General features: G+C 35.4%; 1 protein-coding gene and 1 long non-coding RNA gene across 3 annotated transcripts; both read left to right on the top strand.

Annotated features, from left to right (window-relative positions):
* The first annotated feature begins 1014 nt into the window (after positions 1 to 1014).
* LOC146713592 (uncharacterized) lies at positions 1015 to 5241 on the top strand. 2 transcript variants are annotated; one of them, XR_014918105.1, is made up of 5 exons: positions 1015 to 1368; positions 2070 to 2135; positions 3043 to 3198; positions 3651 to 3743; positions 4041 to 5241. It is a non-coding gene; the product is annotated as an uncharacterized LOC146713592 (long non-coding RNA). The 2 variants fall into 2 exon arrangements; XR_014918107.1 differs by lacking the exon at positions 1015 to 1368 and adding an exon at positions 1375 to 1524.
* Positions 5242 to 7077: 1836 nt separating this feature from the next.
* LOC146713591 (Fc receptor-like protein 5) lies at positions 7078 to 12199 on the top strand. The gene is made up of 6 exons (XM_085452684.1): positions 7078 to 7125; positions 7290 to 7349; positions 8608 to 8874; positions 9164 to 9571; positions 9932 to 9997; positions 11436 to 12199. The coding sequence occupies exons 1-6, from the start codon at positions 7095 to 7097 to the stop codon at positions 11489 to 11491; spliced, it is 888 nt and encodes a 295-aa protein (XP_085308810.1). The 5' UTR covers positions 7078 to 7094; the 3' UTR covers positions 11492 to 12199.
* Positions 12200 to 13564: the final 1365 nt, after the last annotated feature.

Here is a 13564-nt window from a genome sequence, read left to right as displayed (position 1 = left end):
ATGTAGCACTAAATGATGTGTTTGTATACCATCAAGCCAAATTCCAAGCAGTCCTGCTCCTCTTTGGCACATCAACAAAGTGTAGCAGTTGGCAATTAGTCTGGTGACATCCTATTAACTTTAGGAAGACACAACACCACTAGTAAGATGAGATTTCTCTCTTAACATTCAGATATTATTCTTACAAGTTCACCTTTTCTTGCCCTTCCTCTTCTGCCTGTTCTTTTTAGGAATGGATTACCTGCTGACATTCATAAATCTTCTTTATATATATATATAAATATATATACAGGGAGTGCAGAATTATTAGGCAAGTTGTATTTTTGAGGAATAATTTTATTATTGAACAACAACCATGTTCTCAATGAACCCAAAAAACTCATTAATATCAAAGCTGAATGTTTTTGGAAGTAGTTTTTAGTTTGTTTTTAGTTTTAGCTATTTTAGGGGGATATCTGTGTGTGCAGGTGACTATTATTGTGCATAATTATTAGGCAACTTAACAAAAAACAAATATATACCCATTTCAATTATTTATTTCTACCAGTGAAACCAATATAACATCTCCACATTCACAAATATACATTTCTGACATTCAAAAACAAAACAAAAACAAATCAGCGACCAATATAGCCACCTTTCTTTGCAAGGACACTCAAAAGCCTGCCATCCATGGATTCTGTCAGTGTTTTGATCTGTTCACCATCAACATTGCGTGCAGCAGCAACCACAGCCTCCCAGACACTGTTCAGAGAGGTGTACTGTTTTCCCTCCTTGTAAATCTCATATTTGATGATGGACCACAGGTTCTCAATGGGGTTCAGATCAGGTGAACAAGGAGGCCATGTCATTAGTTTTTCTTCTTTTATACTCTTTCTTGCCAGCCACGCTGTGGAGTACTTGGACGCGTGTGATGGAGCATTGTCCTGCATGAAAATCATGTTTTTCTTGAAGGATGCAGACTTCTTCCTGTACCACTGCTTGAAGAAGGTGTCTTCCAGAAACTGGCAGTACACTCAAAAAAATGAATGAGGTGGATTGTTCAGTGTATATTAATTATTTATTTTCATTTTACTTAAAATATATGTTTTTGTTAAGTTAACATATGTTTTTCTAATCAAGTCTACGTAATTGTGTCTATTATTCAACGTACATAATACTAATGTGTTACTTGATCGCATAACATTTAAGTTAAGTCAATTAGGATCGATATACCTTGTATATCCACAAGGTGGCAGTAATGCAAAAACAGTTGTAATGAAACCGCGCAGAACAAGAAGGTTTCACGGCTTGTGCCTGCTCATGCACAAGACTTCAAATTTAACTGAAAAAGGCTGTTTTGGCGCCAAGCTGCTGTTTCTTTGAGAGGTAAGACCACTTTTTTCTTTGACTATGTTGTGTAGTATCTATATGTCCAGCATGGTTATATTTTGCGTTTGTCTTACAAGACATGTTATATCGTTTGCGTGTGCTTGTTTTACATTAGTTTTACTGGGTCCTGGACATGCTTATTTTGTGGACTGTGTGTAAGAAACATTTTTATTGTTTTTTGTTTTATTAAGGGATTAGCTACAGGGGTTCATGGGGTTATTCTTTCAAGGGGTTATTTTTCCATTTGCTTTCTTGGGATTCCTTCTCTGTAATCCGAGAGTCGGAAATATCGAATAGGATAGCAAGGATAGCATAAAGTGACATTTAAAATCCAAAAAGTCAAGGGCGAAAGCCACTGTGACACCATTGTTCTGCTCTATTAGTAATCTGTGTTATGTAAAAATGGTCTGTAAATACAGCATGTTTCCTAGCGGAGTTATACATATCAATGTAGTTATAAATTACAGTTTGTGAAAGTACACACTTACTTTTTTTTAATAAAATTATTCAAGACATATGAGTGGACAGACAATGGAGGTCGACAGACCTGGTGATAATTGCTTCTATAGAAAGTTAGCACATGGCAGTGTCAATCTCTTGCTTTTCTTCTGAGTAGTATTTTATTTAGTTGTAATTCAAGCAATAATTTGCTTCTTGAAATTAAGGAATTAATTATTTTTTTTCTTTATAAATCTCAGATCCTGCCTTTACCTGCTCCCTCCTATACTGATGTGGTGTATGTGGTATTGCTGAGCTTGTATGTGGTATGTGAACTGTTATACTTTTAAAAACAAAACTGTTTTATAAGTTAAGTTTTCTTTTGTGACCCATCCCATGCCCCTGTTATTTCTTCTCCACATCTGAACCATGGTTGCAGTTCAAGGGCCTGAGGCATGAAATTCTTTTCAGATCAGCTGTGATCAATATTTTTTGGAACTTGATAAATAACAATAAAAGCTGTAATGGCTTGTTAAGGTTCAAAATATTGGGGATGGAGACAAGAGAAAAATAACAACACTGGTCCGGCCGGGTTGAGTCAAACGATGATTTAATGATCACACACGTGGGAGATGGACACTGATGCAGACAGCCTCAAAATCTCAAAATGGTGGAGCATTGCTCAAACTTTTATAACCTCTGGTGCCTCCACCTTATCATAAAAAGCCTAAACATTCACATGCTCTCTCTCACACAGCGCCTAAGCTACGACCTTGGCTCCCTGTTTATCTGCTCCTGCTGAAATGGGGCAGAAAACTCCAGCATACTCTGTTCTCTTCTACTCAGACAAATTAGACAATAACCTTCTGCGAACAGTATTTCTTATAACTCAGCAATATAATGCATCATAAAACAATATCATTCATTCACAACAAGTCAGCAATTTAATGTAATGCAAATCAGTTTAACTAATGCAATAGTTATCAGCTTCTTCTAATTCAGGAGAATAATGCAAACTAAAACTACATAATAATTCACAATCTTTAATTAGGGGTATAACATGGCATAAAATAATATCATAATTTTACAGGCTCCATTAGCATTTTATGTAAATGTTTGTGTTAAAATTATAGCTTTAATGAGGTCTTACTACATTAGTTTTAGTTTGTATATGTGTACATATAGTATGTATATTTACAGTACAGTATGTTGTGTTTGTTGACATATTTTCAGGTGGAAGCAGAATATGTGAGGATTACTACTGCTGCACATGTTCCAAGGCTTTTTACACAACTTGACCAATACACTGACCAGCTCATAAAAGTCTTCAAGAAAAAAGGAGGCGTTGCAGGGAAGAAAATTAGACAAACTTTGGCCCCAGCCACACAGGTGCGTTATTCTGTTGGTAGCAAAATATTATGGCTAATAAGATCATTTTCAAATTTAAACAGCTGGTGTATGGTAGCTGCACAGTGCACTTACATTTATATTAAGCAAGACAAAGTTTGGTACTCAAAACGTTGGAAAATTTAAATTACCTAAACATATGTAAAATCTGATCCCTTGATTTAGGTTAAACCAGAAGTGAATGTTTTTATGTTATGTTTTGAATGCAAAAAAGATGATGTATTAGTTTGTCTTTACCTCCATTATGGACATATATAATGTGGTGGAAACCCTGCCCAACAGGTTAACTATTCATGTCCATGTGATGATTAGTTGGTCTTGTGTACATGTCTATCTGTGCAGTGGATATGTCATTCATTTTGCGTATAATGTGAGTTTCTGTCATCCTAAAGTATATCTGTTTTCTCTTCCTGTATCTCTGCCACTCTCTACAGAAGGAAAGTATTGAAAAGGGGAGGGAGTGTGTCCTCAGGGCACTACCTTTTTACCTGAATGAAGACCCAAGCATCCTCTTCAAAGAATAATTGGTTGGTAATTTTAGTTTAGTTTTTTATCTGTATTAAACCAAATTTTGAATAACTAATGTTGTTGCATGTTGTAATGTTGTTGTTGTTGTAATTTGCATGGAACCTGTTTAAATGTTTTGGGAAATCTTCTTGTATACCCAAACTATTTATATTTATCGTTGAATCTGTAGTCTGAAATAGTGGCGCACTGGGGTGCATGTTCCTAATATTGTGTTTACGTCATTAAAGGGTAGCTTTGGCCCTTTTTCTTTCTTTTTTTAAAACTGGATGCCATTTTTCTATGTTTTTGTGTCTAAGCTACAGCTGTTCAGAGGGAGCTGGAACAAATTACCCTTGCTATCTTTACCATCGAAAGAGCTGATGCCAGCACTCCTCCAGCCGATGTGGGTATAACCATCTAGTGTGTCCTGCATGACCTGGAAGACCTGGCCTCTGCATGTGCACTCTTAATGGGTGGGATATATGCACTGAATCTCAGTTAACCTCAAGACTGAAAGCTAAGAGACAATCAAAAGTATTGAGATTTAAAGGATTTAATTGAGAGATGATACTGCACCAGAAATGTTGAAGGGTGGTGTGTATATTAGCGTTCAAGGCATATTGTTATGAGGTGGAAATATGTTCATATTCAGTTTGTGTTACGTTGTGTGCATTGTAAAGGTAATTGCAATACATACTAAAAATAAGGGTAAGTTCGGAGGTTGATCTGATATCCTCGTGTTGGTGTTGTTCCCAGATCATCATACTAAATGTTGTTCCAGGATCAACATTGCAAGTGACCAATCAGAATGTTGTGACGTCATACTTTTGCGACTTTGGGAAAAACCGGCGTAAAACAAAAAACTGTACTTAAGCTGCGAGAAAGCTCCTCTGTCCGCCGATCAACTGACCCTAACCCTAACCGTAACCCTTTAATAAACAGTAAGCAGAATTGATATTGTCCTTGCAACATTGGAATTTCATAAATGCACGAATGGCTTGGAATAGAATAACGTCACAACAATGTGATTGGTCACTTGCAATGTTGAACCTGGAACAACATTTTCATGATGGTCTGGGAACAACACCAACACGAGGATATCAGATCATCCAAGTTGGGAATGCAGGATGAATGTATATTTTGTGGACTTTTAAAGACGAACAATTGTTTCTATGTTAAAATGTTTACATCTGAAGTTTTTTGCCCAAACACTGGTAAAATAAATGTTGACAGTGGCGAGTGTTAAATGGTTACTGCTGTGCTGTTGCAAAAAAACTGAACGCTGACAAGCTGTTTTATTGTTAGACCATAATGTTGGCATGTTTTGTTAAAGTTTTATTTGGGATGGTGATGTAATTTTCTTTGATTGCTAATATCAGTGGACTATTTATTATTATTATTATTATTATTATTATTATTATTGTTGTTGTTACATTTTTTTTTTTTTAAATTGTGGCTGTTGAGGTGGACACTTCACTTTGCATTGTTAAAGGAAAGCACTTCATTGGCATTGTGTTACTGGACTGACCCTAAGCAATCATTGCAAATAGCAACTTTGCTATCCATTTTAGACACTAAAAGAAAAAAACACTCACAGACCTTACTAGCATCACATGTGCATAACTCAAGTGTCATCTTATCAATGTGTTATGTGATCTTCAATGCGTTTTTTTTTTCTTCTATTTCTGGTAGATACAGACATTTAATTTAAAGTCTTGATGTTGCATCTGTCTACATACTGTTAATTACTAACCCTAATGAGCTGTTGTGTTTTATTTTGGACTGGGTTTACACAAATGCTCACTGAATGTGTTGGCAATAAAATACATTTTAAAAAATAAGTTGGATGTACTTAATTCATTTGTGTGGAACCTGTTGACAAAATAGATTTATGTAAAACTAATTAATAAAGCACAAGGTGGCTGAAAATATAATATTTGAATTAATCTAACTTAAATTTAACATTTTACTGCCACAAATAAGAAATGTGTTGAAGTAACTAATCTAAACTATCTAACCTGAAAATATATCATCTATGTTCATACAACATAACTTGATTTAGTTAGTCTTAAATATGTCTTGTTAATCTTAAGTAGTTTTTTTAAATTAGATGAACTAAAGATTTTTGCTTTAAACTAACATAATTCAATTTCGTGGAACCTGTTGACAAAATAATTTTAATTAAAGTCAACGTTTCATTTTTTTGAGTGTAGGACTGGGAGTTGAGCTTGACTCCATCCTCAACCTGAAAAGGCCCCACAAGCTCATCTTTGATGATACCAGCCCAAACCAGTACTCCACCTCCACCTTGCTGGCGTCTGAGTCGGACTGGAGCTCTCTGCCCTTTACCAATCCAGCCACGGGTCCATCCATCTGGCCCATCAAGACTCACTCTTATTTCATCAGTCCATAAAACCTTAGAAAAACCAGTCTTGAGATATTTCTTGGCCCAGTCTTGACATTTCAGTTTGTGTGTCTTGTTCAGTGGTGGTCGTCTTTCAGCCTTTCTTACTTTGGCCATGTCTCTGAGTATTGCACACCTTGTGCTTTTGGGCACTCCAGTGATGTTGCAGCTCTGAGATATGGCCAAACTGGTGGCAAGTGGCATCTTGGCAGCTGCACGCTTGACTTTTCTCAGTTCATGGGCAGTTATTTGGCGCCTTGGTTTTTCCACACGCTTCTGGCGACCCTGTTGACTATTTTGAATGAAACGCTTGATTGTTCGATGATCACGCTTCAGAAGCTTTGCAATTTTGAGACTGCTGCATCCCTCTGCAAGATATCTCACTATTTTTGACTTTTCTGAGCCTGTCAAGTCCTTCTTTTGACCCATTTTGCCAAAGGAAAGGAAGTTGCCTAATAATTATGCACACCTGATATAGGGTGTTGATGTCATTAGACCACACCCCTTCTCATTACAGAGATGCACATCACCTAATATGTTTAACTGGTAGTAGGCTTTCGAGCCTATACAGCTTGGAGTAAGACAACATGCATGAAGAGGATGATGTGGACAAAATACTCATTTGCCTAATAATTCTGCACTCCCTGTATGTGTGTGTGGTGTGTGTGTGTGTGTATATACAAAAGATCTGCTGTCTTCTGTATGCCTATATCTTATACACACACACACACACACACACACACACACACACACACACACACACACACACACACACACACACACACACAAACCTTATTTTTTTACTTCTTATATTATATAATTAGGAATATATATCTGTTAGAAGGGTTTCTCGGAAAGGAAGACCTGTTGCTCTCTCAATCACCACAAGAAACACAGGAAGAGGAAGTTCCTATGAAGAAAAGACTTTCTTTCACTCTGACACTCACACAGTCAGCAACAAGACAACATGGAGGTCAGAACTCAAGGCATCAGACTGTGTGAGTACTGAGTTTCTCTGTCTACAATAAGTTATTTAGTCAGTCATTCCGAAAACATGTGCATGGGAGTAATGAGAAAAATATGTATATATTTAAAACAAATTAAAAGAAAATATTAAAAATATAACATCTATGCAAATCATTATGTTTCTTCATTTTTGCAGTGATGAATATGCTGTTGCTGCTGGTGACAACAGTTGACTTTGGAGATTTTCAAAGACATGGTACGTAGTTAAATGCTTGCGGAGATGTATTCACAGCAAAAATATAGTACAGCCTTATTTCTAAGGAAAAAATAATAAATTCTCATACTAACATATTATACGCATAGCCTTTCAAATGATTAAACCAAAGGAAAACATTAACTCATTGTAAATTTGACATCAACAATCCATTTCAAAATAGATGTTCCCGACTGTGTAGCATCCCCTTTCTTATTAACAATAGTCTAATAATGTCTTAATGTCTGGGAACTGAGGAGATCCGTTACTGGACTTTTGACAGAAGAATATTTCTTATTCTTATCTGATATGTATCTGTATATTTTCCATTTCATGATGTACCAAATGTTTTCAGATGATGAAAGATCTTAATTGAAGGCAGGTCTATTCACAACCTAAAATCTTCTATTTTGAAGCCATGCTGTTGCAAAAGATGCAGGATGCAGTTTTATTATTATCTTACCCAAATATGCAACACCTTCCCTGTAAAAGACATTTTTTGGATGGGAGCATATAGTCATGTAAAAGCAGTATATACATTTCAGCACTGATGGTGCCTTTTCAGATGTGCAAGGTGGCAGTTTGTAGGCACTAATGCAGCCCCATACCATCAAAGGTGCAGGCTTTTAAACTGAATGCTGATAGCAAGCTGGCTGGTTCCTCTTTTCTTTAGCTTAAAGGATGTGCCATCCAGGTTTTCCAAAAATGATGTCTAATTTAAATTTGTCAGACCACAGACTGGTTTTATACTCTGAGGTGATTTTAAATCAGCCTTTGTTGAAAAAAGATGGATATGTTTGTCAATCATGTTCACATATGTCTTATTCTTTGAACGGTGATTTTAGGAACAGGTCATGCTTAAAGATGACAGGGATCCAGTATTCATTTTTCACCTTGTACTTTGGACACAGAAATTTCTCCACATTCTTTGACTCTTTTGATTATATTATGTACAGTAGATGGTAACATATTCAAAGTCTTCATAATTTTACACTGAGTAACATTATTAATTTGTTCCACAATTTGTGTAGGAACATTTTTTTTCATAGATTGGTGAACGCCTACCCATCTGTACTTCTGAGAAACGTTGTCTCTCCAAAATTTTCTTTTCTAAATACCCAAACATGTCACTGACCTTTTGCCAGTTAACCTAACAAACTTTTCCCAAATTTTCCTCCAGCTATATTTTCTCAAATTCAAAAATGTTTGTCATGGTAATTTTTTTCATCATCTTCAATTTATCCTTTGATTTCTGTCTTAGATTCAGCTTTTCCTCAGGTTGTTCCAAATAGACAGCAATTCTTTGAACTAGAGTCAATTTCAATTAGCTGTGAAGGACTGAATGGACTGACTGGATGGAGAGTGATGAAAAAGACAAAGGGACATGTTAGACCATGTGCGTCTACCTGGGAAACATCTACTGGACCTTGCAATATTAGTAATGCATATCCATCAAGTGACAGTGGAGAATACTGGTGTGAAATAGCAGGAATACAAACAACCAACACAGTCAACATCACTGTAACTGGTATGTAAAGAGGGAATTACACCTTCTCATTTAAACTTCGCAGACTTTGTAAGTCAATATGTTTTGAAATTGCACATTTAGCCAAGCACGTAATATGATATTTTTTCCTGATAGAAAAAACAAACAAAAACGTCCTCATTATAAACACAGCATAACGACACAAATTTCTGTGCACTCTGATTCGGGTACATGTGATATGTTTTACACAACAATTTAATCAAAATGATAAATAATCTACTGTCTGTAGTAGGTGAAACTTTTATATGTTAACAAATCATGTGCCATTTAGGTGGTCCTGTGATCCTGGACAGCCCTGTGAATCCTGTAACGGAGGGAGATAACATGGCCTTACACTGTAGAAAAAAGGACAAAAAATCTAACTTCACTGCTGATTTCTATAAAAGTGGCATCTCCATTGGTCATAGTCCAACAGGAAGCATGATGAACCCCACTGTTTCCAAATCTGATGAAGGAGTCTACAAATGTAGCATCTCTGATACTGGAGAATCAGCAGAGAGCTGGCTAATTGTTAGAAGCCTGGAAACTCGTGCTCAAACTGAAGACAGTTATTTTCACCTATACCTTGGTGTCAGTGTTTCTATGATGGTTCTACTGCTGCTACTGGCAGGCCTCCTTTATTGGCTGAAATATCAACAAAAAATCCTAGGTCACACTGAAGAAATGCCACTGACGCAAAGTAAGCTTAAGTAGTTTTGACTAAATATTCATACCAGTAATAACCAGTTAGTCTGGTATATATATATATATATATATATATATATATATATATATATATATATAAAACTGTTAACCTCCAGTCTTCCTCGTCCCCACACACAGGTAAGGACAAATACTGAGTATATGTAGGTATGAACTGTTCTCATCTGTTGGTTTTTGTATTTTGTAATATTTGAAATCTGACCTTGTCCTGTAATGACCAGTAAATGCAATAGTTAGCCTTATAAAAACTCATCAAAATAATTAATATTGTGACAAGCACATTTTCCATAACAATTTTCTGTCTATGTTTTTCGGCTCTATGTTTTAATGTCTGCAGAGGCCAGTGAGGTGGAGTCAACCCAGGCGACATATGCTGTCATCACAAAACCAAGAATGATGAAAGGTAATTTACCCATCATTGACAAACACAAAAGATCTAACACCCTTAACTGCTTAAAAAGCTATAGTAAGAAAAAGCTTTGACAACTTGCTAGTGCCAAAACTTTGAAGAATAATAAACCTGAGCTAAACATCTTCTATTATTATTGAAGAGGGCTAAGGTTAGGAGTTCAGTTAAGGACTACTCAAAGAGTTAACTAGGTTAGAAAAAAAAGAAACCACTGACTTTTGCATTTTGATATTTATGGAACCTTGAAAGTTACTCTTTAAACAGTGCATTGGTGTGATGCTGATCACACATTGAGCTTTCTCGACATCTTAGATAAAAACCACATGAGAAACCCACAGACAGAAACAAATATGTGAGTCGCCGCAGTGACGTTTCTAAAGGTGGTTTGCAGGTCACAAATAAATATAAAAAGACTAAATGTGCACACTTGATTTATTTGTAATAAGAGAAGTGTTGACATATGAGTAGTGAATTTTAAAAGTAACCAAGGTGGGCCAGCCACATTGGTTACTATTTTGTACATACTATAATTTTAAATCTATTTTAAATCTAGCAGCTTATTTTTTCCCACAACTTGTTCTTCTAGATGCACCAAAATATGTTAGATCAGAACAGTTTTTAAATTATTATTTTCTTCAAATATATGCTAAATAAAAATTAAGCATTGTCTCAAGTATCAAGTGAATTACATTAATGATGAAGTGTAATGAAAGTGTAGTGTAAAATGCAGACAGACAATCAGTGTTTAAAAAAATAATTTTGAGACATGTATTCATTTATATCATAATCTGTCAAAAATTAGCTTGGCCAGTAAAGAATAAAACAAACAAACAAACAAAAAGTGTTTTCTGTGTGTGAATTTGATTGGAAAATAATAATTATTTTTTCTTTTCTTTCTTTTTTCAGCATGACAGTAGTCTCAAACACACAAACACACTGTCATTGCAGTAAACACAAGCTGGATTTGAAAAGACAATATAAATTTAAACAAATACACAAAACAACAACAACTAAAAAACAACTGTCACAACGAGCTGGCCTCTATGACCACATCACTGTGACCACTGATAAAGTAGTGTTGGATCATCAGCCAGGAACAGCTTTGAAATCTCTTTGAATTTGAAAAAGTGGATTTCAAACTTATTAGAATTGTACTTTTCCCCCCTTACATACAGTTTCTATATAGGCTTCCATATTTCAATGAGTCACTCGACCTGCTTTGGTTTGCTTCACAAAGCTGCATGAGTTCGTTAATTTTTTTTTTTTAGAGATTTTCAGTTGTAATTAGGTTAAACGAAAACATACATATAATCAACAAATGAACAATGTTTGTGCTTGATTATAAGAAAAAGGTGACCTTCTATTTGCAATTTTAATATACTGCTGCAGCATACTTAATTTAGAATTTAAATTTAAATTGTCTCCATAATAGAATCAAGAGCAGCCAGCTGGTCAGTGTGTTCTCCGGAGCGACCAGCCCATTTATAGGAGAAGAGGAAGTGGATTGCTTTGATTCTACAGTCTACAGACACAAATGAGGAAAATACTTGTATGACATCTGCATTCCGCTATGAAAATTGTTGTGTTCTCCCTTATAGCTGTGCTCCTCCCAGTTTTGTGGTAGAAAATTTGCAGTTTAGTTTCCTTATTTTTGATCTGCATATTTTGTCCGGCCTGCCACACAGCCTAATAACAACAGAATCAGTAACATTTTCCTCTAAAAATTATAGCATATTATTACAGCATAATAATAGTTAGTAAAAGTTAGTTAGTTAGTAGTTGGCAAATTAAGTAAACTAGTGGACATAGAAGGAATGGCAAACAAAGCTCTACAAATCAATGGAACTAGAACAATTAGACAGTAACGTGTTATGGTATCCTATAACACAATATTAAAATATCATTTTAAAATATTACATTAATACACAGTTGTTGTTCCAATGAGAAAATAACTAATTAAAAATAAAATCAACTGGATACATTTTATTCTACACAATGTGCTCTTAAATTAAGAAATATGGCTTTCAGAAATGTCACACTTAAAATGTCTTGTAATCTACTCTCTGTAGTAGGTAAAATGAAATCAGTTAAGATTTTGTACAATATGCACTTTTTGTTTTGTGTCTATTGTGACTTTTTTTTCTTTTTAATTATCATCTTGACCAACTTCAAGTAAAGCTTTCAGTATTTCTGTGACCTGCTTTTTCTTGTTCTTCAGTTACATCATAATATAACATAAGTATTCAAGCTGTCTAATATGTTGACTGTCGGCCATCATTCACTCGCCTCACTCAGGTGTACAACTAACTACCAGATTAAAACGTTTGGAGAGGTGATGCAGAGTAGTTAGTGTAAATATTCATTTTCATATCATTAATTTTATAATAAAATAAAAAGTGTTGTTTCAGCTTACCTGTTTCATACAGTCACCTCATTTTAAACATTTATATACTTTGAAATGATGGTGTCAAAGTAAGTTATAAAGAGTCAATTTCCTTTTATTTTGTTCCTGGATCACTTGTTTTGCAGATAGAACACATTAAATGAAATAAATAAACACAATACGTTAGAATCACAATTAACCCTTAGATGCACACGTGGGGTCAAAAATGACCCCAGGGGTTGTTTTTCTTCAAAATCTTTAAAATGCAAAGTTGTAATATATTCATATTCCAGGTATTCCTCATAAAATATGTTTGTAACATGAGGCCATTTGCATTTTTGTTAATTTTTTCATTAATTAAAAAAAATGCAGTTTTTGTATCACTACCCCACTCTTCCACAAGTGGGGTCAAAAATGAACCCAAGCAGTTCCTATGGAATTTTTTTTTTGGAACTTTCATTCTTAGCAACTCTGACTGTCCCACTTACACTTATGATGGATTTAGAATTAATTTTTACACAGTAACATACATGATTTATAGTCAGGGCTGCACATAATTGGTTCGCAAGTGTGCATTCGCTGTCAAAATAAAAGTATTCCCGGAAATTCAGAGAATAGGCGCTTCTTTTGCGGTGGAGGAACACCAAAGTAATTGCTTACGGAGCTTGCTTCTTCAACATCTTTAAGAGTTCTGAACAAATGTCTGTCCTCCTCCAGAACATCTAATGTACGCATACGAGCGTCCCAACTTCTTATCTGGTGCGCGTCTTTTATTTTGACAGCAAATGCGCACCTGTGGACCATTTATGTGCATTTATGTTTTTTGGGAGTCCTCTGCATAACCCATGGTACAAGGCCACTATGTCAATTCAAAGATTTAAAGATATTCACAGTTTCTTGCACTTTGATGACAAGAGGACCAGAGCCTATGGACTGAAAACAAACCACATGGCAGCTTTCAGCTACATATGGGGCCTGTTGCTGGTCAACTGCAGGCAGAAATTCATCCTCAGTGATTATGTTACAGTGGATGAACAACTTGTGCCTTTCAGAAGGAAGGCCCAGCTTCTGCAGTATATACCGAGCAAGCATACAAACGTGATACAAGTGATACAAAAACTGCAATTTCTTAAAATTAATGAAAAAATAAATAAAAATGCAAAGGGCCTCATGTCACA

The sequence above is a fragment of the Copadichromis virginalis genome, linkage group LG3 (assembly GCF_057382275.1).
Source record: "Copadichromis virginalis isolate Kocher_CV1m ecotype Utaka linkage group LG3, C_Virginalis_male_GT1.1, whole genome shotgun sequence".
NCBI classification, from domain to species: Eukaryota; Metazoa; Chordata; class Actinopteri; order Cichliformes; family Cichlidae; genus Copadichromis; species Copadichromis virginalis.
Note: the sequence above shows the minus strand (reverse complement) of the source record. Positions and strands in the feature narration are given on the sequence as shown.

Bases quoted from the DNA above. Each gene is read 5' to 3' on its own strand.
- LOC146713591 (XM_085452684.1), top strand. From the start codon at position 7,095: ATGGAGGTCAGAACTCAAGGCATCAGACTGT. The intron at 7,350-8,607 runs GTACGTAGTTAA...TTTCTGTCTTAG, and splicing joins TGGAGATTTTCAAAGACATG to ATTCAGCTTTTCCTCAGGTT. The intron at 8,875-9,163 runs GTATGTAAAGAG...TGTGCCATTTAG, and splicing joins AGTCAACATCACTGTAACTG to GTGGTCCTGTGATCCTGGAC.